Raw genomic sequence first — 25,425 nt, 5'->3', positions numbered from 1 at the left:
GACTCGAACTCACGTTCTGTCGAAGGGTCATGAGGACTCGAAACGTCAACTCTTCTTCTCCGCCGATGCTGCCAGACCTGAGTTTTTCCAGGTAATTCTGTTTTTGTTTTGGATTTCCAGCATCCGCAGTTTTTTTGTTTTTACCCCTCTCAACCTTTGTTGCTCCAGGGAAAACAGCTCCAGGCTATCCACTCTTTCCTCATAACTCATACCCTCCAGCTCAGGCAGCACCCTGGTAAATCTCCTCTGCATCCTCTCCAGTGCAATCATATCCTTCCTAATGTGGTGACCAGAACTGCACACAGTATTCCAGTTGTGGCCTAACCAGCTTTTAATACAGTTCCAGCATAACCTCCCAGCTCTTGTATTCTATGCCTCAGCTAATAAAGGCAAGTATCCCATATGCCTTCTTAACCACATTATCTACCTGCCCTGCTGCCTTCAAGGATCTATGGATATGCACACCAAGGTCCCTCTGATCTTCAGTACTTTCCAGGATCCTACCATTCATAGTGTAATCCCTTGCCTTGTTAGCCCTCCCCAAGTGTATTACCTCACACTTTTCTGGGTTGAATTCCATTTGCCACTGCTCTGCCCACCTGACCAGTCCATTGAAATCCCCCTGCAGTTTACTGCTATCTCCCTCACTATTTACCACCCTACCAATTTTCATATCATCAGCAAACTTCTTGATCATACCCCCTACATTTAAGTCCAAATCATTTATGTACACCATGAACAGCAAGGGCCCCAGCACAGAGCCCTGTGGAACCCCACTGGAAACAGACTTCCAGTCACAGAAACATCCCTCTACCATCAGCCTCTACTTCCTGCCTCTCAGCCAATTTTGGATACAACGTTCCACTTTGCCTTGGATCCCATGGGCTCTTACTTTCTTACCAATCTGTCATGAGGGACCTTACCAAAAGCTTTCTTAAAGTCCATGTAGACCACTTCAAATGCATTACCCTCATCAAAACTCCTGGTTACCTCCTCAAAAAATTCAATCAAATTTGTCAAACATGACCTTCCCTTAACAAATCCATGCTGACTATCCCTGATTAATCCATGCCTCTCTAAGTGCAGATATTTTCTGTCCCTCAGAATTCTTTCTAGTAACTTCCTCACCACTGAGGTTAGACTGACTGGCCTGTAATTTCTTGGTCTATCCCCTCCTCCATTTTTTAATAACGGGACTACATTAGCAGTCCTTCAGTTTTCTGGCACCTCACCTGTGGCCAGGGAGGATTTGAAAATCTCTGCCAGGGCCTCGGATATCTCCCCCCTTGCTTCCCTTAATATCCTGGGATTCATCTCATGCAGGCCTGCGGATTTATCCACTTTTAAGGCCACTAAACGCGCTCATACCTCCACTCTCCCTAATATTTCACAGTCCTCCACCCTGATATCTGTACCTGCATCACCCTTTTCCATTGTGAAGACTGACGCAAAGTATTCATTGAGGACTGTACCCACGTCTTCCAGGTCCACACACATATTACATCTCTGGTCCCTAATTGGCCCTACTGTTTCCCTAGTTATTCTCTTGCTCTTTATATGTTTAAAAAACCCCTTTGGATTTCCTTTATTCTACCCATCAATGCTTTCTCATGCACTCTCCACCAGGTGAGGCAAGTTGCAATTCCCCCTTTATATTTGATGAAGAGATGAGTGTTATGCATGTACGTTTATTTTTACCATTTTGATTTGTTATGCTTGTTATGGCTGTAGTGACTCCATGTATTTACTGTTGAGAGGAAGCAGGTTGCAATATTGATCAAGGAGTCAATAATAGAAGTGAGGAGGTTTAGTGTAGAACTTCAAGAAGACATAGACAAGTTGGTGGAGTGGGCAGATAGGTGGCAAATGAAGTTCAATGCGGAGAAGTGTGAGGTGATGAATTTTGGTAGGAAGAACATGGACGGACAATATAAAATAAGGGATGAAATTTTGAAGGGGGCGCAGGAGCAGAAAGACTTGGGTAAAAATCTCCGGACTTGGTCCTTCCCTTTCGTCTTTATGGGAACATTTTTGCCCTGTACTCTTGCTATTTCCTCCTTGAATGCCTCACACTGCTCTGATACAGTTTTACCTGCAAGTAGCTGCTCCCAGTCCACTTGGGCCAAATCGTATTTCATCTTAGTAAAAGAAAAGGGTGCTACATGCTTTGTTAACTGCTCTCTCCACCCATCCTGCCACCTTCAATGATCTATGCACATATACACCTAAGTCCTTCTGCTCCTGCACCCCCTTTAAAATTTCACCCTTTATTTTATATTATCTGTCCACGTTTTTCCTGCCAAAACGCATCACCTCGCACTTCTCCGCATTGAACTTCATCTGTCACCTATCTGCCCACTCCACCAACTTGTCTATGTCCTTTTGAAGTTCCACACCATCCTCCTCCATGCCGTAGCAAGGAATGCACACTGTATTCTGAAGGTAACATAAGGAAATCCTGTTGCTGCAAGTGCAGCTAAAGAGGAACTTGCTGCTTTCCTGAGACACAATTGTATCCAAGGGCACAGGTCTTGGCAGGCGGCTGCTGATGGGCTGAATGTGAGCTCCAGGGATCAGAGGATGTGAAAAATTATTGATAGATTCTCATGCAGGGTAAACTGCTGTTCCCTTTGAAATTTAGCATTCACGGCTATTTGTTTGTGAGAGCACAGAGGAGATTCACAAGTCTGATTCCAGGGATAACAACTGTAGCTATGAGGATAGACTGGAGAGGCTGGGTCTGTTTTCCTTGGAGAAAAGGCAGCTAAGAGGAGACTTGATCGAGGTATTCAAGATCCTGAGGGGTATGGACAGGGTAAATAGTGAGAAATTGTTCCCACTCAAGAGAACATCAAGAACTAGAAGGCAAAGATTCAAAATAATTGGCAAAAGGGGTAATAGTGATGTGAGGAAAATTTTTTTCACTCAGAGAATGGTTGGAGTCTGGAACGAGCTTCCTGAGAGTGTGGTGGAGGTAGGTTTGATTGAGATATTCAAAAGCGAACCGGATTGTTATTTGAAAATACAGAATGTGCAAGGTTATGGGGATAAGGCAGGGAAGTGGGACTAAGTAGAATGTGCTTTCAGGGAGCCAGTGCAGATTCAATGAGCCGAATGGCCTCCTCTTGCACTATAAAGGTTTTGTGGTTCATCAGGAGTGCCATGGTTGGGGAACCTTTCTCACTAGGCACTGCAGCAAAACCATTAGCTAAATTCTTCCTCCTATCATGCAAGCTGTGGTCCCCAACTTCCCATGGAGGCTGCTTTGGCCACACAAGGCACTTTATAGCATCTTCCACGTCTAGTGCCATTTCTTTTGCTGGGGAGATCCTTCGACAGATAGCCCTGCCAACCTCTTCCATGTTGCACTTTATTGTTTTCGTAATACCTGTTTATAGATTTCAGGGATGTGACCAGCCACTAATATCAACTACTCAGTGCAAGCCTATTTTTGTAGAAGGCAGCACACAAGATGGGGAGGATGACAATGGAATGAGGCATTGCCAAGCTATATTGTCTCCCACTTTTTGAGGAGCAGGTGCTTGATATTTAAGGGCAGGTCTAGTACATTCAGGAGAATAATGAACTGCAAGGGTTTTGGATTCCGAGTTATAGGCCACTTATGCCAACAGGAGTACATTGGGGCTATAAGGATTCCATCAAACACACCTGAACTTTGGGAAATCTGATGTATTTTGATACCATTTTCTTATCATTTTAAATGTCATTTTCAGGTGGCTTCTTCCTATACCTGCCCTTCTTGCCTTGGAAACATGCATATCTTCATCCAGCAAAATAAGTCAGCAAAATGTTCCAGAAAAAGGTAGAAAGGAGATGCCAATGAGGAAAATTAGCCTCTTTGTCTTGGGGTGGTGACTTTTTTTTAAAAAAACAAGCAAAATTGAATTTCAACACTCATTACGTTCAACAGCAGCCATAAAAGAGAGTAAAATTTTAGCTCACTACATTATGAACTTCCAAAATAGAACACCACCATGAAAATAAACAAGTAACAAATTTGAATCCATTCCAAATTCTGACATCTCTATGCGTTTGATACATTGTGGGAATTGCAAGATGAGATAATTTTCAAAGCAGGTACTATATATTCAATAAACAGTTGGGACGTATTTATAAACCAGCGAACTTCAGAAATTGGGGTGACATCATATAAGAGCAAAGCTCAAGGGGCAAAAGCAATCTGAATCCCAAAAGTGTTATAGCCTGGAATAAACTCTTGCACGGTCAGAACAGATAATTTGTTATATCTCTTAAAAGCTTTCTCCATGGGGACGCTTTAACGGAATTACATCTTTCCATCACCTCCACTAATCAACACCGTTCAAGTCACTAATGGTTTACTCCACGCAGTTCTGCTGCACATTAAAAGGAAGACAAATATTTTGCAGTATTAAAACATTAATCATTGAATAAAATGGGAATTAAAGTTTTATTTGAGATTTCCATTTCATAATGGCTTGACATTCGTTAATTATATGAACAGCTATCCCTATTCTTTGCACCTTCACATGATGTAGCTGCAGCTGAGCTCCTTCAAAACAATACAACTGAAGCAGCAATATGAAACACTATGACAAAGCTTCTTAGTGAACTATGTTGACATTGGGAAACCTGACCAGATACTATGAAGACAGAAGTTGGGGTAGAAGACGAGAAGTCTTATCCTGATTCAGAGCAGCAAAGACAATGCTGTCCCCCATCTTTCCTTGGGGGAAGAAGAATGAAGCATGGTGCAAGATGCAAGATGCATGATCCAGCAAGGAAATAGGGCCATTGTTCTAAGTTCTTTCAATATAATTTCTTATGCACATTTTGGTCCTTTTCTCTCCTCTCCATGATTTTCTCAGAAACATAACTGGAGTGAGAAATTCTATAGGTCAAAAAAGACATTCCTACCAAAATACAAACAGAAAAATGACTGGTGGCAAAATATCAGTTGGCCCATCAAGCCTGCCCACACCCATGCATACATACCCACAGCCATGTAATTACCCGGAATAGGTAAAAACAGACAAACCCATAAGGGAAAAGGAGTTGGAAATTCCTTACGACCCCACAAGTGACTGAAACCAGTCCAGGTGATCACTACGACCATGCGTGCAACTATTTATCCACCTACATTTTATTTACTATCTCTGACCCAGTCAAGTACTGGTGCAGTTTCCTCTCAAAGACAAGCACAGAGTCAGCCTGCATTACACAAGCCAGCAACGCATTCCAGAAGTTCACTACTCTCTGGGAAAAGAAAAAGCGCTCAACAACTGGCCTATTCCTACTTTTACACAATTTAAATGCCGGTCCCCAATTCTCCCTCTATTTCAAACTAAAATAATCAAACTGAAAGAGTCATACGGACTCAAAACATTAACTCTGTCTTTCTCTCCACAGATGCTGTTAGACCTGCTGAGTTTTTCCAGCATTTTCTGTTTTTGTTTAAAATAATCTTTTAATAGGCATGCAAATTCATCTCTTTTGTTATGTTATATCTCTGGGGCACCTCTAATTCCACACATTTCTGAAGTAAATAGACCCAGCTATTGAAGCCCGGGTATAACTGACATTCTCTAAGCTAACAAACATTCACATAGCCTTCCTCTGAACCTTTTCTGAGGGATAGGCCAACATGTGAAGGAACCAAAGGTGCAGTATATCAGATACAGCCTACTGTCAAACCTGCATAGCTGATTTGTATCGAATGATTCTATTAACACAATTGTTTGCTTTGTCTATGGTTTCTCTGCACTGGTGGCAAGACTTCAGTGACCCGTGCACAATGATACCTGGATGTTTTTCTCTCCCGACTGATTTACAGGTAACAATACTGAAAAAATGTATTTTTCATTGATCCTAGCTTCATGCATGACGCTGTATTTAGGTTAAAGTCATTTGCCATCGTTTGGCTCACTCCCTTAGCGCATCTAAATTGTTTTGCACAAGACTGTTGTTGTGAAACCATGCTTTAAATCAAAAAGTGATTTTTGAATTTACCAACTGGAAACCACTAATTGAATTATTAAAAAGACTAAATCCACATTCCAAGGACTTGAAATCACAGTCAAATTTGGTTGCACATTTACATCATTATATATTCTACATTCCAAAACCACCGAATTAGAGACAACCTGTCTGCAAAGCTACACCAGGGCAAATTGCCTTGAAGGAGTATGAATGGGGGTGCCAATCCTATCCTATTAGCTAAACATCTAGGCAATTACTGGGTACTCAATTGGGTAGAGGCAAACCATTAGACATAATCACATGGACAATAGGACCCTGGCTGAGGGGGAAATTCCAGCCATGATCTAATCAAGTTACAACTGGAATTCAGGGGCCATGACCATAATTGGGTCACTGGGCAGTTGGAAAGCGTGTTCAGGCATCTGTTTTCTGTGCAGATCAGACAAGCAACTGAGATGAGGAAGGAGCAAGACCATGAGTGGGTTCTCTCCTGTTCACTCTCTCTCTCTCTCCAACCAACTTGCAAGTCTGGAATTCGAATATCCATATGCCACTGACAAAGATTTTAAAAAGAACTCAATCCCACAGCTATCTTCAGAAGAACAGATAAGTTGTCTCTCTAATTCTTTAAGCCACCTCAATGCCAACCCAGAAGGGCCAAGTTCAGCCTGAAGCTAGCTAAGTTGCCAATCTTCAAGAACCATATACCTGTCAACTTTACTGGACTTTAAATTGCTTACTCAGTCCTCCCAAGCTGTAATTTGTTTTGTTTTATATACCGGTTAAATACAATAAGTACTATTCTCTTTTCTATTTTAAAAAAACTCAAGGAAACTCGTTTGTGCCTTTTATAGTCACAGCACGTAAACAGTTAAACGTTCACTGAATTGGCAAGAATATTCTTTAAATAAAACCTGTTGCTGTCAGCAGAGTGGGAAAAGAGAGGGGAGCCATCCCACCCCTCCTCGCCTGATCATAACACTGTTCTCTTCTATTGTCTTAACACTCACACAAATGTTAGTATCATCTACAAACTTAATTACCTTACCCCTAGCATCACAGTCCAGATAATTAATAAAGGCAGTGAACAGTAGAAGGTCTGATGGGGCACAACACGAATAGCATTCCTCCAAACTGATCTACAACTGCTGGCTACAACTTTGTGGATGCTGATCTGGGACAATTTCTAATCCAGCACATCAAATTCACATAGATACCACAAGGTTCTATTTTGTGACGTAACCATATTAAAAGGTATCTCATCAAATACTTCTTAAAAAATCCACGTTGACAACATCAACTGGATTACTTTCATCTACTAACCCAGTAAGCAATCAAGTATTTAAGAAACTATTTTATTTTCCAGAGAATATCTATTGTCCCCTTCACTTTCCCAGTGATCCTCTGTTAGGATTGCCATGGAACCTCTCAATGATGGATGCTAGGCTGATGGGCCTATAGTTATTTACGAGTCTTGATTTGTCCTTTTCTTTGGAATCTGCATGAGCTAACTTCTAATGTAACAATTCCAGACTCTTCTGCTCTGCTGAAGGGGTTCACAGAGTACCTGTCCAACCTTGTTAATCAGCCTTGGATGGATATCATCTGGACCTGAAATCCTTTGTATTCCATGTTTACCTTTTAGGGAGCTGTAATATTTTTACCTTCCAGTGGTGAATGCCCCTCAGGATAAGGCAGCAAAATGCCTTGATCTCAATTTCACATCACAAGATACAAGTTCCCACCTTTACCAGCACCATGTTTCTTAAAAATATTACATCATTCCTATCCTTAGTTATCATTACAATTTTTAACCCTATTTTTAACCAGAGATTGACTCAGCACCCTCCCCCAGTCAACAGACCAGAAAAATTAGAGGGGTTCTTATTGTTGTAATTAATCCATCATTACTTGTTGAAAAATCCGTGAATCTGGACATTGGGTGAGAATAGGGTTAGGGTTAACTGTAATGCTGCAAAATGAAATAACCTGGCCACACTTTTTATCTAAGCTCACATAAAAATTAATTGATTTTACAGAGCAACTAATTAAGAATGCAAAGTAAACAAAAAACTACCATAATAACTAAACATCACGGGAAATCAACTGTGGAATAAATTGCAACTTTAATTGTAATTTCAGTTTCACAGAAATCAATTATCTGGGACATGAAAAGAACTGTTATCAACAGCAACGGGTTAAGAAACTGGCCTAAATTATATATTTATAGCATTTTGGGCTCACTTCAGCATCAATAGAAACTGGAAAATGTACTTTTTTAAAAATCCAACTGTGAAGATTCACAATTTGATTATTAATTTAATGCTGTTTTTGGACTGCTTACTCATTACCTCTTTCAGCTGATCAGCACTTCCCCATGAAGCAGAGCGCTGATGTGTGCTTTTCTTTTCTGTTCCTTCATCTGACCAAAAACTGGGTGTCTGGAAAGTGAGAACAACAAAGCCACAGTTTAAAAGGAGTTCAACTAACAGGTTTCACGACCAGCTGAACTGGCTCCATCAATACCAAGAATTCACACTGGTAGCAACGTGAATCTGTCAGAATGATTTCTGAAAGAGTAACAACTTCAGATGATTTCCTTTGTTCTTATTCCTGGATGATTTTTAGGGTTATATTAATGTATATGTGAATTGAATAGTGTGTATTACCTTCTCCTGAAGTACAACCACTATTCTCCCTTAAAATATTGGTTACTTGTATCTTATTAATTTCCTGTCAACTTGCTGGCACCCCTCGCCATCCTTGACATTCCAAATCAGTCAAGCGAATATGGGATCACATACTGAACTATTTTTTAAAATTCATTTATGGGATGTGGGCATCACTGGCGAGGCCAGCATTTATTGCCCATCCCTAATTTCCCTTGAGAAGGTGGTGGTGAGCTGCATTTTTGAACCGCTGCAGTCCATGTGGTGTAGGTACACCCACAGTGCTGTTAGGAACGGAATTCCAGGATTTTGACCCAGCAACAGTGAATGGCAATATATTTCCAAGTCAGGATGGTGAGTGGCTTGGAGGGGAATTTGCAGGTGGTGGTGTTCCCATCTATCTGCTGCCCTTGTTCTTCTAGATAGTAGTGGTCATGGGTTTGGAAGGTGCTGTCTAAGAAGACTTGGAGAGTTCCTGTAGTGCATCTTTGTGGATGGTACACACCAGAGTCACAGAGTCAGTGGTAGAGGAAATGAATGTTTGCGGATGGAGTGCCAATCAAGCGGGCTGCTGTGTCCTGGATGGTGTTGAGCTTCTTGTGTTGTTTGAGCTGCACTCATCCAGGCAAGTGGAGAGTATTTCATCACACTCCTGACTTGTGCCTTGTAGATGGTGGACAGGCTTTGGAGAGTCAGGTGGTGAGTTACCCACCGTAGGGTTCCTAGCTCCTGACCTGCTCTTGTAGCCACTGTATCCATGTGGCTAGTCCAGTTCAGTTTCTGGTCAATGGTAACCCCCAGGATTTTGATAGTGGGGGATTCGGCAATGGCAATGCCTCTGAATGTCATGGGGCAATGGTTATATTCTCTCTTGTTGGAGATGGTCGTTACCTGGCACTTATGTGGTGCAAACTTGTCAGCTCACACCTATAAATTGTCTAACTCTTGTTGCATTTGGACATGGACTGCTTCAGTATCTGAGGAGTCACGAATGGTGCTGAACATTGTGCAATCATCAGCGAACATCCCCACTTCTGGCTTTATGATAGAAGGAAGGTCATTGATGAAGCAGCTGAAGGTGGTTGGGCCAAGGACACTATCCTGGAGGAACTCCTGCAGTGATGCCTTAGAACTGAGATGATTAACATCCAACAACCACAACTATCTTCCTTTGTGCTAGGTATGAAAAGTTTTCCCCCAATTCCCAATGACTCCAATTTTACTAGGGCACCTTGATGCCACACTTGGTCAAATGATGCCTTGATGTCAAGGGCAGTCATTCTCACCACACCTTGGGAGTTCAGTTCTCTTGTCCATGTTTGAAGCAAGGCTGTAATGAGGTCAGGAGCTGAATGGCCCTGGCGGAACCCAAACTAAGCGTCAGTGAGCAGTTCATTGCGAAGCACATGCCGCTTGATAGCACTGTTGATGACCCCCTTCCATTACTTTACTGATGATCAAGAGTAGACTGATGGGGCAATAATTGACTGGGTTGGATTTTTGTATACAGGGCGTACTTGACAAGTGCGAGGGGGACATGAGGCAAGAGCGAGCGAGAGATGTGCAAGAGCAGGCATTAAAACAGAGAGGTGAAGAGCAAGAGCAAGCAAAGGGTGAGAGCAAGAAAGCAGGAAGGTGAGTGAGAGAGAAAGGGGATGGGAATTAGAAAGAGAGAAAGAACACAAAACACAAAATTCTTATCCCTAGGTATGTAGCCCAAACTGAATTTGAGTCAAATTACAGATGATGCTCATTTTGATACACGTGCAATATAACTATTATCGTTTTCAAACTTATCCCAAAAGAGTAACCCAGACAGCCACAGAACACTGGACAGAAAGGTTCTGTTACAGACTTCCGATGGGAGTGGGAAATAAAATTGCTCCCTCTCAACTAGTTAACTGAGGGGATAAAAGAAGATCTGATGCTTTGGCCAGACATGTAAAATTCCCTGGAGCATCGACAGTTTATTAACTGGGCAGTTAGCAAAACTGGGTTGCGCTTATACCTATGGATTTTTAAGTTATGGAAACCTACGACAAATATGTTGGCTTATAGTGCAAGTCAGAGGCAATGTATTAATGAGCTCAACATGTGCCCATTCACATATGGTCTACATTTGAAAACACTAGTTATGAATTAGGCCCCTGCATGGCCATCATTTATAGATCTGGCCCATAATCTCTTTTTGCCGGCATTCCATATTTATTGACATTGCTATTGTCTAGGTTATGCCCTGTAATTTACCCATTTGTCTTAATTATTCAATGTTCAGTGGAGATACAGGTGATTCAGTCCAACAGATTCACATAAACCACTTCCCACCCTTCCTCATCTAATCCTATAGTATAACCTTCTATTCCTTATGTCAATCGTGTGTTTTTCTACCTTCCCCTTAAATGCATCTATACTATTCACCCCAACTACTTGTGGTGTGAGATACACATTCTCACCACTCTCTGGATAAAGGAGGTTTTCCGGAAGTCCTTATTTGATTTATTAGTTACTATCTTATATTTATGGCTCCTAGTTTTAGTCTCCACCACAAATTGAAACACCTTGTCCATTAAATCCTTTCATGATTCTAAATACATCTATTGGGTCACTTGTCAACATTTTTTTTTAAAGAGGAAAGAACGCTTGCACAATTGCTCTTGCCACTTATTGCCTCTCAGTTTTGCTATCATAGTCTTGTACGTTCTCTGGTCCCTCTATGTCTTTTTTATAATAAGAGGCCAGAGCCGTGCACAGTACTCCAAGTGTGGTCTAGCCATTATTCTTTACAAGTTTAACATAGGTTCGCCACTTTTCAATTTTGTCCCTCTGGGATTTAACCCCAGTGCTTTGTTTACTTTTGTTAATTGGTCTTAGATTAATCTGTTTCACTGTTTTTGTGATTTGTTTATCTGCACCCCCCAGATCCAATGCTCAACTCCATTTAGACTCTTATTTTTCGAGGAGTGTGGTCTCATTCTTCCTATCAAAATTCATCATCTTGCATTTTGAAAGTCATTTGCTAATTACATTACCTATTCTAAGTTTAATGTTTTCTTAATGCAGCAATCCATGGGCAAACAATGCCAAGTCCAGTGTGTTTGCTATTCACAGAGGGTTTACACACCACCCTCCATGTTGCAATTTAAGTGTCTTAACAAAAATGTTAAATAGCCCCACTTACTCCAAATTTTGAGTTACTATCAAACATACTCTTCAAGAGTTAAGATGCAAAATATTAAATTGAACTCAATGGACCCATCTCTCCCAAAATGCTGTGCATATTCAACCTGCATCTTGGAATGCCAGGTAAATCATGTTCATATCTCATTAAATATCAGTGAGTGTGAATCCGTTAATAGGGAGACACCTCAGGATGGGAATGTATAATCCAATGAGTGGCACTCATTACACATTGATTGAAGGAAAGCATGATGCACAAGTTAAAACATCATTTGTTCTTGCACTTTAATGCAAACAAAGTTTCCCCTGTCCTTGTGTGCCCATTCTGCATTCATTGAAGAGTTTTCCCATTTTATTAGCATATTGCAGAAGTACACAAATAATTCTGATAATCCAAATTAACATGCTTAAATTCTAGAGCTGCAGTACAGAAGAATACATTAATTACACAAACACTACAAAAGGAACTGCAAAACACATGACAAAATTTATATAAAACATTTTATTGTGGATGATTCATTTTGTGAAATGTCTCTATATTTACAGGAACTTGAAAGATACTATTCTATTAGAACAAAAAGTCTTGCCTGGCTGCTGCCTGAAGTGCCCATCATCACGAGTGCCAGCAACAAAACTCAAGAAGCTTGATACTATCCACTCTGCATCTGATGTACTGTGGCTGCTGTACGCACCATTCACAGCAACTCAAGCAGCTCAACATCATCCAGGACAAAGCTGTCTGTTTGACCTACACTTCCCCCACTTGCCTAAACATCTATCACCAGTGTACTGCCTATAGGAGGCTCGGCATGAAAGGCTTTTTTGGCAGTATCTCCCAAACTCATGGGGCTGAAATTTATGAGTCGACAGGGGGAGCTCCCACCTTCACCGTGCCTGATTTAAATTTTCAGGAAGGCAGGAGCGCAGCAAAATCAGCTGTGCACAGGCCGACCTGTCAATGGCCAATTAAGGCCATTGACAGGATCAATTAAGCAATTGAAGGACCTGCCCGTCCAAACTTAAGGTTGGCGGGCAGGCCAGGAGCCCTGGCGACAATTAGAAAAGACATGAAACTTCATCCATGGGCGGGATGAAGTTGCCTGTAGGCTTTAAAATATTTTAATAAAGATTGTGTAAAAATTATGGACATGTCCCAACTCATATGACAGTGTCACGAGGGGACATGTAAGGGAAATTTTATTTTTCTACTTTTATCTTTTTTACATTCAGAGCCGATCTCCCTGAGGCTGCAGTGAGACTGCATGCGCGAAAGAGCGCACTCTTGATCTTGGGATTCCCTCTCACCCCCCGCCCGCACAGGGAGCGCATAGCGCTTCACTGCAGACGGGCCTTAATTGGTCCACCCACGTAAAATGAAGCTGTGCCTCCGATCTGGGGCGCTGATCGGAAGAGTGCCTGTACGTGCCAGCCCATCAACATCCCCCCCGACGGGGGCAAAATTCAGCCCATGATCTCCACCGCCCAGAAAGACAACTATAGCAGTTGCATGGGAACACTGCAAGTTTCCCTTCCAAGTTACACACAGTTATGGTTTGTGCATATAATCCGTCCCTTCATTGTAACTTGGTCAAAATTCTGAATGTTCTACCAGCCGCACCGTGGGATCACCTTCACCACACAAATTGTAATGGTTCAAGTACCAACCAGAAACATCACACTCCGCATATCAACTAGGGATGAGTAACAGATGCTGATGCCAGTGACGACAAAATCAGGAGAATGAATTTTTAAAATTCCTATCAGCTGAAATGTACATAATTGTAGAATATACTGTACCAATGTGGCACAGCAGGTTCTTGCCTCCTGCAGAGAATTCTGACTAATGGGTCCAGATTTTGCAGTAAGAATAATGATGAGTGTGAGGTTCAGTGCTCACCATTATTAAGGAGTGAACTGACAACAATTTCCGGTGTCTGCACATGCGTGGCTAAATGTAGAAATCAGGAAGTTGCTATCCCACTTGCCATTCTCCACCACAAGCTTTGCTCTAACAGTATCACACCGAGGAATTCAGCATTCAAACACATGCAACACCATAAAGTTGAGATGCTCACCCAATAGATATCCACTAAACTCACCAGAAAAGTACTTGAATTTTTAACTGTGATAGGTCTTAATTACTGCCAAACAAGCTCGATGGTACAGATTATTTACTTTTAAAAGTGTGATGTCTCATTTCTTCTGATTTTAATTATTGTTGAAAATGCAAAATAATTTGGAAAAAAATGTTTTTAAACTTTGTCTCTTTTTTTGATCCATCTTAATCCCATATTTCTTTCCCTTTCTCTATTTCACTTTCTGTATATGATTTGACATTAGATTAAATATTCTAATTTACACTTCCAGTTTAGATTTTGCATGTCTCAGTAAGGGCACCTCAATCTGATTGGTTCAGGTAACATATTGTTGCTTGCTCTGTTCACACAGGTCCCAGGATCCCTTGTAGAGGGCACATTATTGTTTCAGCTCTTTAATTGCCACAAGTCACGGTGTAAAAACCCACAGAAAGCCTACAGGCAAATGTAATGAACAGGGAACACTGTTCGTTCACCAGTTCCTGTAAGATCTATGTCCGTGAATCATTGCGATCCCATTTCAAGTGTTGAGCAAGATAAGGCAACTGCAGTGTACAGTATTTCATATTTAAGTCAACAATACTCCTTGTATAGTACACAGACTCTTCATAAAAATAATTCAAAAGATCAGTCTACACCTTAAATGTTAACAAATATACATTGTTGCAATTCTTATGTTCCAGGAAATAAAGACTGCAACCACCAACTGTTGCACTTTTCATTTCTGTGGTCTTAATTTAATAGGAAACTGGAAATTTGAATGTTGGCAGTAGCATGTTAAAAGGATATACATGCATGTATACATTTTATCTTTATTAGTTTAGGTGTGCAGTTTTTGCGAGCTAGTACAGGGAATAAAATATAGCTTTAAATAGAGTATATGTGAAATACCACACTATTAATCCATGGCCTCTGGCTGCCTTTCTCAGGAACAGTGGTCACGACCAGAATATCAAAATCTAACAATACACTAAACTATCAGAGAAAAAACACAATTAAAGATGAAAACAAATTGGGGGCAAAAGTGTCCAAACAAAAAAGTTAGGAGACTATCCAACTCATGACCCTTTTAACCGTCTTCAAATTAAAATAGAAATTCCCCCTTGGCTTCAGCCAAAATAGTCAAATGCACAAGTCAGCAGACATTGAAAGCAAAAAACTCAGTGTCTTAGACAAGTACCACCGGAGCAAAGGATTTAGGTGCCCAAGTACACGTCATTAAAAGCTAGTGTACAGGTGTAAAAAATTAACCAAATAGGCTAATGGAATACCTGGAAAAAGTCAGGTCTGGCAACATTGGCAGAGAAGAACAAATTTGATGTTTCGAATCCTCATGATCCTTCAACAGAACTAAGTAGAAATAGGAAAGGGGTGAAATATTAGCTGGTTTAAGGAGTGGAGGGAAGAAGGGGGGTGGGGGGGTTGTTAGGACAAGCAAGCAGTGATAGGAGGAGATAACCAAAAGATGTCACAGACATAAGAACAAAGAGGTGTTGAAGATGGTGATATTATCTAAAAGAATGTGCTAATTAAGATTGGAGAGCAGGACGAGCAAGGTCGCTATAGTGGGGGTGAGGTGAAATAAACCATGGGTGGAATACATTTAAAAGTAATGGAAATAGGTGGGAAAAGAAAAAGCTACATAAATTATTGGAAAAAAAAAGGGAGGGGAAGAAACAAAGGGGGGTGGGGATGGAGGAGGGAGTTCAAGATCTAAAGTTGTTGAACTCAATATTCAGTCCGGAAGGCTGTAAAGTGCCTAGTCGGAAGATGAGGTGCTGTTCCTCCAGTTTGCGTTGAGTTTCACTGGAACAATGCAGCAAGCCAAGGACAGACATGTGGGCAAGAGAGCAGGGTGGAGTGTTAAAATGGCAAGCGACAGGGAGGTCGGGGTCATTCTTGCGGACAGACCGCAGGTGTTCTGCAAAGCGGTCGCCCAGTCTGCATTTGGTCTCTCCAATGTAGAGGAAACCGCATTGGGAGCAACGAATGCAGTAGACTAAGTTGGGGGAAATGCAAGTGAAATGCTGCTTCACTTGAAAGGAGTGTTTGGGCTCTTGAACGGTGACGAGAGAGGAAGTAAAGGGGCAGGTGTTGCATCTTTTAAGTTTGCATGGGGAGGTACCGTAGGTGGAGGCTGAGGAGCAGAGGGTGATGGAGGAATAGACCAGCGTGTCCCAGAGGGAACGATCCCTACGGAATGCCGCGGGGAGGTGGGCGGGGGGGATTGTGGTGAAGGGAAGATGTGTTTGGTGGTTCCATCATGCTGGAGTTGGCGGAAATGGCAGAGGATGATCCTTTGAACGTGGAGGCTGGTGGGGTGATAAGTGAAGACAAGGGGGACCCTATCATGTTTCTGGGAGGGAGGAGAAGGCATGAGGGCCGATGCACGGGAGATGGGCCGGACACGGTTGAGGGCCCTGTCAACTACCGTGGGTGGAAAACCTCAATTAAAGAAGGAGGACATGTCAGAGGAACTGTTTTTGAAAGTTGCATCATCAGAACAGATGCGACAGAGGCAAAGGAACTGAGAGAATGGGATGGAGTCCTTACAGGAAAAGGGGTGTGAGGAGCTGTACTCGAGGTAGCTGTGGGAGTCGGTAGGCTTGTAATGGATATTGGTGGACAGTCTATCACCAGAAATTGAGACAGAGAGGTCAAGGAAGGGAAGTATCAGAGATGGACCATGTGAAAATGATGGAGGGGTGGAGATTGGAAGCAAAATTAATAAATTTTTCCAGGTCCCGACGAGAGCATGAAGCAGCACCAAAGTAATCAGCAATGTATCAGAGAAAGAGTTGTGGGAGAGGGCCGGAGTAGGACTGGAACAAGGAATGTTCCACATACCCCATAAAGAGACAGGCATAGCTGAGGCCCATGTGGGTACCCATAGCCACACCTTTTATTTGGAGGAAGTGAGAGGAGTTAAAGGAGAAATTGTTCAGTGTGAGAACAAGTTCAGCCAGACGGAGGAGAGTAGTGGTGGATGGGGATTGTTCAGGCCTCTGTTCGAGGAAAAAGCGGAGAGCCCTCAGACCATCCTGGTGGGGGATGGAGGTGTAGAGGGATTGGACGTCCATGGTGAAGAGGAGGCGGTTGGGGCCAGGGAACTGGAAATTGTTGATGTGACGTAAGGTGTCAGAGGAATCACGGATGTAGTTGGGAAGGGACTGGACAAGGGGAGAGAGAAGGGAGTCAAGATAGCAAGAAATGAGTGCCGTGGGGCAGGAACAGGCTGACATGATCGATCTGCCAGGACAGTCCTGTTTGTGGATTTTGGGTAGGAGGTAGAAGCGGCCCGACCGAGGTTGGGCGACTATCAGGTTGGAAGCTGTGGGAGAAGATCTCCAGAGGAGATGAGGTCAGTGACAGTCCTGGAAACAATGGCTTGATGTTCAGTGGTGGGGTCATGGTCCAGGGAGAGGTAGGAGGAAGTGTCTGCCAGTTGACGCTCAGCCTCCGCGTGGTAAAGGCCAGTGTTACCTCAAGAGGGTTGAAATTCAAAAGTGAGGAAATGATACTTCAGTTGTGTAAAGTCTTGGTCAGGCCCCATCATAAATACTGTATGGCTTTCAGTTCTGAGCACAAAACCTCAGAAAGGATACAATGACTTCGGGAGGAATACTGAACTGAAAGAGTGAGGTAATCATTCCATTTTATAAATCACTGGTGCACACTCATTTAGAATACAGTGTACAATTCTGGTCACCACAGCTTATTACAGTTATTGAAATGATACAGAAGACAGGAGCCAGAATAGTTGTAAAGGTAGAGAGTTTGGATTATGCCAAGTGATTATCATATGTCACCTTCTTCCCAAACAGTACTCACCTGCATGCGGAATATTAAAAAACCCCTTCCTCCACTTTTAACAGATACAAAAGCAAAATGCTGCACATGGTGGAAGTTGAAAATGAAAACAGAAAATGCTGGAGATACTCAGCAGGTCTGGCAGCATCTGGGGAGCGAGAATCAGAATTGACCTTTCAGGTCAAGGATCTTACTTCAGAACCTCAGCCAGACCTGCTGCGTATTTCTAGCATTTTCTGTTTGATACCCACAGATAGTTGTGTTACATCAGTTGTTTAATGCTACCTGCGAGTTATCCTTCTACTGCTAGTTTTTCAGCTAATTTAATCAATGTTTCATTAAGAGGAGTTTACAATGCCCGACAGACAATGGACCAGAGATCCCCAATATTAAGGAGCACACTATATGAAGGTGGTTATGCAGCTGCTGAGATGGCACTCCACCCTACCTAGGGGAGTTGACAAAGTTAGTGGCACAGTTCCAGCACTAGACAGTGCCGATGCAACTAGTGTGGCTTCCCTGAGAAGCAGCACAAATTCCTCTTTTTGCCAAGAGGGTTATAACATATCTTATACCCTTCTTTCATAGTATTATGTAGAAATTACAGCAAAAGGGCCATTCAGCCCAACTGATTTATGGAGGGGATAATGTTGCACTTCATCTTACCCTATTAACATATTGTTCTATTTGTCTCTTCCTATTACACCTATCTATCTTCTCCTTAAATGGATCTATGCTATTCGCCTTCACAGCCTCAAGTAGCAGCAAATTCCATATTCTAATCACCCTCTGGAGAAGAAATTTTCTCTGAATTCCTCATTCAATTTAATACTATTTCATTTTTATGACCCTTAGTGGCAAGAGGTCCCAGCCAACCACTCGCCCCAATCTTTTCCACATCTACCAAATCAAACCCACCTGCAAATCTACCACAGGGATTAAGAATGAAGGATGAGTATGAGAGAAGGGAAGATCCTCAAGGACAAAAATACAAATATATATAATGACAATTTTCTCCTGGATGAATAAGACAATGAGTGAAGATGGGGCACCAGGTGATTCACAGAACACAAAGGAGTAAGAGGAGTGAGGATATGGCATCCCTCTTCCCAACAGATGCAGAGGAGAAGGCTATCCATGAGGTTGGAACTGTGGGACCCAAATCACATCTGAAAAGATGAAGGACATCACATCTTCATGCTGGACCCTGAAGTTTAACTCCAAGGTCTTGCAGCAGCTGACAGATCAACAGCCCACACTTTTGCCAGCATCAAGGAAATTTTGTATATACAGTCAGCAGTAGAGCATGTGGCAACTTCACTGGAATCTGTGACAGTAATTCCCTCTAGCCAAGAATCAGCCAGATACCAGTTGGTAAGGCCTCCTCCACTGAAGCACAGACTGCAGCTCTGGTGGCATCAGAGAATGGGTAACTTCCTGCATACTAGAGCATTGGCAAGGAAGGGTGCTGGCTGCTAACACCCAGTGCTTTCAGAGACTCTGAATTTTAGGGACACAGATCAAGGGCCCTGTGAAACAGCAAATGATAGGCACCTTTTTTTTGGATGGCAGCACATGCGGGGCCTCCAGCTTTCCCCTGCTGAGCTGGATGCCATTGCACAACAGGAGGCGACATTAGACAGTCCACACACAAGTTCTAAGAATAAAGCAGCAATAGCTCTCTATCAATAAGCCGCAATGAGAGAAGTCCCATGATTCTTGGCTTAGCTCATCTGAAGTACAGCACCTCAGATGAAACATTTAATGTTCATTCTAAAAGAATATACATGGTGGACAAATAAACAGTTAACAGGAGGAGGAGGCCCAACAAGAACAACTTATATAATAAAAGCAAAATATGGCAGACGCTGGAAACCTGAAATAAAAACAGAAAATGCTGGAAAATCTCAGCAGGTCTGGCAGCATCTGTGGAGAGAGAAACAGGGTTAATGTTTTGAGTCCGTATGACTCCTCTCTAGAGATTAAGAGAGGTAGAAATGTGATGGATTTTATACTGTTTAAGAGGGGGTGGAACAGATAGAGCAAAAAAGGTCAGGGATAGGTGGGAGCTCAGGAGGGATTTGACAAACATGTCATGGACACAACACAAAGGGAGTGTTAATAGTAGTGCTAAAGATTAAAGGAGGGGCTAATAGTGGCATAAAGGTAAGATAGCAGAATGTGTTAATAACAGAATAAGGGTCAGCACTCTGTTAAAGCAAAACATAAGAACAAGTTACAGATGGCCTTGTGGGGGAAAGCAACTTATGTATATATAAGAACTTATGTTTGTATAGCATCTTTAATATAATAAAACACCCCAAGGAACTTCACAGGAATATTATAAATCAAAGTATGACACCGAGCCACATCAGGGGAAATTGTATTAGATGACAAAAGCTTGGTAAAAGAGGTAGGTTTTAAGGAGTATCTTAAAGAAGCAAAGTGAGGTAGAGAGGAAAAGAGCTGCAAGGAGAGAATTCCTGAGTTTAAGCCTCAGGAGCTGAAGGCCCAGCCACCACTGGTGGAACAATGAAAATTGGGAATGCTCAAGAGGCCAAAATTTGATGAATGGAGATATCTCAGATGGCTGTGGGCTGGGGAAGATCACAGAGATGGGGAGGGACGAGGCTGTAGAAGAATTTGAAAACGAGGATGAAAATTTTAAAATCAATATGTTGCTTGGCCAGGAGCCAAAATAATTTGGGGGTGGCAGGTGAATGGTATTTGGTATGTTTCAGGACATGGACAGCAGAGTTTTGGATGATGGCTGTTCTGATGGAAGGTCATCGATCTGAAATGTTAACTCTGTTCCTCACTCCACAGATGCTGCCAGACCTGTTGAGTATTTCCAGCATTTTCCATTTCAGATTTCCAGCATCTACAGTATTTTGCTTTTGCATTAGAGTTAAAAAAAAACTTTAACACTTGTCCACATTTATTAAACTAATGAATGCTCTATTCAATTTGTAACTAATAAGGCATAAGGAATGTATATTCCAAATGCAAATTTTTTTAATGTGTTCTCTGTTACAATTACATTTTGCATTATTTATGGAGTAGAAAACATTGTTGTATCAGCAACACTGGAAATTGAACACACCCAGGTTAGTAACTACAGGCCATTATCCTATTTTCTATTCTGATTGACTTTCTACTAACAATTTGTACTCGCAACAGTTAAAATGATTTAGTTTGAATTGGCAACTGTTTTGCCTTAAAATGAGTCGTACGTACATTGTATTACAGTGTTACTCTGCTCTTAGAACAGTGCAGCAATAGAAGCAAGTTATATTCATTTCTGTAATCGTCTATTGGAGAGCCTGGTGATGTCTCAGATTCTGTGGCAAATCACACAAGTTTTCAGCTCTCCGCCCAAAAAACTAAATGGACTGAGCTCTGTCAGATGGCAATACTTTCATTTTCAGACTAAAGCAAAAAAACTCTCCTTCAGACAAATAGAATCATGTGGTTAAATAAACATATTTGAAATATAAATTTGACACTAATTCCAAATTGTGACTCAGTGTTTTGCTGTGCACCATGTATTCATGTTTGAGCTTTAATGGCACGCACCTTCTAGCTACTGAACTTTGGGGCACATTAAAAGCCAAAATTATGCTGCATTTCTGATGGGACTCAGGGACACGTTCCTCTGAAAAAATTTTAAAAGTTGCATTAAAATTATTTTAATCTTAAGTGCTTTTAAAATTCATGGTGTTTCAATCTCATAAAATGAGAAACAAAATAACATTTGGATTTTCAACGGACCCAAAAGTTATCTGATCAGCTGCACTGTCAACCAATCCCTCACCCGAGTCCAAAGAGGCATGTTCATCTAACCGTGTCAGCTTCAATTTAGAGACACGGTATCCCAACCAACTCCCCACCCCTTCACCAAAATACTTTGTCCTCCTCTAGCCGTCCCAGGTTATACCGTCATTCTTTAGCCTCCCTCTGTCCCCTCAACTCCACGAGACACTCTTCTTCCCTATAAGATCATTTTAGCTGGTATGCTCTTCCATACCTCTCGTTCAATTTGGCACCATTTTTTCATGCCCCTTCCCATTCAAGCTTTCATTCACTTCTCTCTTTTCCTGCTATCTAAAAGGAAGAGAAGGTTAACAGGAAGTTTTGGCGATCATCAAAATGATCATTCAATCAAATAACCAGGGGAACGTAATTTCTAATGCTCTGTGTATTAGTAAATAAAAGACAAACTTACTGAAAGAACTGAGGTTAGAAAATATTTATATTTAAACACAGAGCTGTTGGGGCATGGAATCCCCTACCATAAACAGTGACAGAAGCAGAATCCTTGTATAGCATTTGCCATGGAATTTGTGATTTCAAAGCTTGTATTTGTTTTGAGACAGACTATAATTGAAAAGGGAAACGGAGAAAGGAAACTGAGCCTTCCAGTTTCTAAGGAAATTAAGACTGAAACTGAGATTGGAAACCAAAACTTCTGGGGAGACTATCGCAACTACATCAAAGGACACAGTCATCAAAGCACAGATTATGATCCCAGTGGTGCAGTACAGGTAGGTTGAAGGAGTCAGAGGCTAGATCCAGAAGCTGAAAATAGGTTGGGGATCAGGCTAATTCCTAGAAGAGGAGCTGAAATTCCTTATGGGGAAGACAGAGTTCTGAAGGACATTGTGACTGAGATTGACATATGTGCTGAAAGGATTGCCGAGCCAATTCATAACATATGCTGTACCTGCCAAAGTGTAATTTACAGTTCATAGTTTCACAATTTTCCTGTTAATTCATGTTTAACTATGGTGGCTTGGGGTTTTAGAGTATAGTTGTTTACCCATGATAGTATTTAGTGTTTGCTTTGTTTGACTCTTGTACTGTCAATATTCTTTTGATTTAAACAGTGGGAGCTTGTGGCTTCATTCTTTCAGCAAATAACTGGGATTTCAGATTTCTTTAAAAAAAAGTTACTGGTCTCGCCCGAGATCACAACACATTTAAATGCAAAGCAGAAAGTATTTATGGATATGGGAAAGGATGTATCCTTGAAAATTTGAGGTTCAATGTTAGCATGTTGGGTTGAATAATCTCATTTTTCTCTATAAAATTCTATGAATATACTATAACAGGGATCATTACACATGTTAAAGCACACCTTTGTATCATAATAACTATACATACAAAAATCATACAATATAAAAAATCCTTTTTTTTTATACATCACTCCACATCTAAAACAAAAGCCCCATAAAATACACAAATTCACTGGAAACAATTCCCCTTTCCCCTCTTCACTTAGGATTATCCATCACTACAGTATGGTCAGTGTCTGCATATTAGAAAATAAATTGTGTTCATTTAAGCTTCCTTTTTAGCAATTAATGTTCCAAGAAAGTTGGCGACATTTCAGATTTTTACAAAAACAAAACTAGTACAGCATTACTGTGTATTATCGGGCATTCTACCAACCGGAATTCACTAAGCTGGAATTTCTGACAGCTTGATTTTTTATTTGAAAGCCGATCATATTCAGTGTTCAGATAATGCATTGTTTTAAAAAGCTAAGAATAATAACAATAGATTGTAAGTCTGCAGAAGTTGTTCTGAGGCTTTACATTGAAATTATTAAATCATTGGGTCAGTTTTGGTTATTGAACAAAGGCAAGGATTTTCCATTTGGGAGTGGGGGGAGCAGAAGTGGGCGGGCACAGACCAGATTGCCACCCATGATCAGGTCCGCTCCACCATTTTACGTGGGCAGGCCAATTAAGGCCTGCCCAGCGTTTTTGTCAACTCCTGCAGATAGCTGGAGTGTGCGGGCGGCAGCAGCGGATGTGCACAGACCACCGGGTCCAATGGCAACCTGGCAGTCTGTTTGAAAGGAGGCCTGGAAGCCTTTTGTAGGCTGCTCAAAATGGCCAGTTCTAGGCTGCAGCAGAGGGGTTCAGGTGAGTAGGGCAGGCTGCAGGGTAGGGCAGCAGGGGGCCAATGCGCTCCTCGTTTTTCTGATGACTGCCTTGCTGCCCTCCTTGAGGAGGTGGCAGCACGGCGGGAGGCGTTGGTCCCCCTGGATGGGAGGAGGAGGCCCCCCAACATGACCAAATGTGTCTGGGAGGAGGTGGCGGAGGTGGTGAACTCCCGCGACATGGTGCAGCGCACCTGGGCACAGTGCCACAAGCACTTCAACAATTTGTTATGCTCTGGCAGGGTGAGTACCATGCTGGCATTGGGCATTTAACCCAGCAGGTAGCCTTGCCCTCTGAGGTCCCCCCAAGTCTTACTGTTGTGACTGCATTGAATCATTTAGGGCATTTTTCTTTGCTGTGTGGGCAAGCAGATATTGTCCATGCTGAGGTCAGCCTGAGTGTGTCATGAGGAGATGAGCTCTCTCCCGCATCGTGTGTGGATCTTAGTCCCGCATGGCTGGCTTGGGGGAAACCTGGAGGAGCTGCACCTGTACGCAGACTCAGAACGCCAGGACATGTCCTAGTCAGGGTGATGAGGTGCTGGAAGGGGAGCATCAAGGTGGTGTAAGAACCATCTGTTGCCCTCTACGCTGCGTGTGGTTGCGCCTCCTTGCCATGGGATGAAATACTGTGTGGTTCCAAATGTGATGTAGGCAGCATGTGTCCAAGGGGGCATTGGGGGGGGTAGGGAGCAGGTCTAGCAACTTTGAGTGATCAGCAGCAGCGAGGTGAGGTGGTACTGGAGGCCTGATATGTCCCACTCTGGTTGGGATGTAGCGTGCGTGAGAAGAGTCCATGTGTAATTTGCCCTAATCAATGCTCTTCTCTCTTCTTCAGGAGAAGAATGCTCACAACATGGCCGAGCGTGTGAGGACTGAAGGCGGCTATGCACAACTCTCCATATTAAGCAGCTTTGGGCAGGAGGCCCTTGAAGTGGAGAGGCACCATGCATCCAGGTCTACTGATGTTGGTGAGGCTGGGGTGCCATGACCAGGTATTTATGCCCAACAGTGAGGTCTGCATTGTCCTCCCAACAGCCATAGCACTGATGATTGTTAAACTAGTTATTGTTGCAACGTTGCTGGACCATTGGTTATGGAAGGTTGAGCGCATAATGAGCTGGGAGACAGGGATGAACTTTGTCATTGTCTCCACGCTAACTGACCCACTGTCTTTGTCCTTCCTTTCAGCATCATCGGAGCAGGGCTGGGAGGAGGAGCAGCAGATGCCTTCTCTCACACCTGAGGGCCCTGAAGTCTCACCAGCGTCACACCATCTCTGTCAGGCAGGCACCAGCGCAGATACTAGCATCTCGGTGGGAACTTGAACATCGGCTAGTGTCCCAGGGGCACTTTACAGTCGCTGGAGAAGCTGGCAGAGACAGTGCCCATGGTGCCAGCAGTCGGAGGACTGCAGAGGATCAAGCACATGATGTGCCTCTGGAGTCGCCCGCAACGCAGTAAGCGCAGGAAACACGGCCGGGTTTGCGGAAGCACCTTGGGGAGATACATGAGGCTATGCTTGGCTTGGTCTCCATGGTGGAGGAGTCTATGCAGAGGCTCGCCGAAGCAATGAGCCAATGTCCGAGCGCCATGAGTCCTCCATGGAGACAGTGGCGACTCTTGTGGAGAGGCTCTTCCAGGAGACCCATCAGGGCTTTGTGGAAATGCACTCTGACCAGCAAGCCCTCAGCTGGTCATTGCCAGTGTGGGAGATGGTCTGGGCATCAAGCTTCCCGGCTCGTTG

At 42.6% G+C, this 25,425-nt stretch overlaps 1 protein-coding gene across 1 annotated transcript in view; it reads right to left on the bottom strand.

The window, feature by feature from the left end:
* LOC121276470 (glucocorticoid-induced transcript 1 protein-like) overlaps nucleotides 1-25,425 on the bottom strand; it is a 255,740-nt gene that overhangs the window by 150,021 nt on the left and 80,294 nt on the right. The window contains exon 3 of the mRNA XM_041184912.1: nucleotides 8,331-8,420. Coding sequence (XP_041040846.1) covers nucleotides 8,331-8,420 — 90 coding nt within the window. The remainder of the gene's footprint in view (nucleotides 1-8,330; nucleotides 8,421-25,425) is intronic.

This window comes from Carcharodon carcharias, chromosome 3 (genome assembly GCF_017639515.1).
Source record: "Carcharodon carcharias isolate sCarCar2 chromosome 3, sCarCar2.pri, whole genome shotgun sequence".
Classification (NCBI taxonomy): Eukaryota; Metazoa; Chordata; class Chondrichthyes; order Lamniformes; family Lamnidae; genus Carcharodon; species Carcharodon carcharias.
The sequence above is the reverse complement of the archived record's forward strand: the minus strand, read 5'-3'. Positions and strand labels throughout refer to the sequence as shown.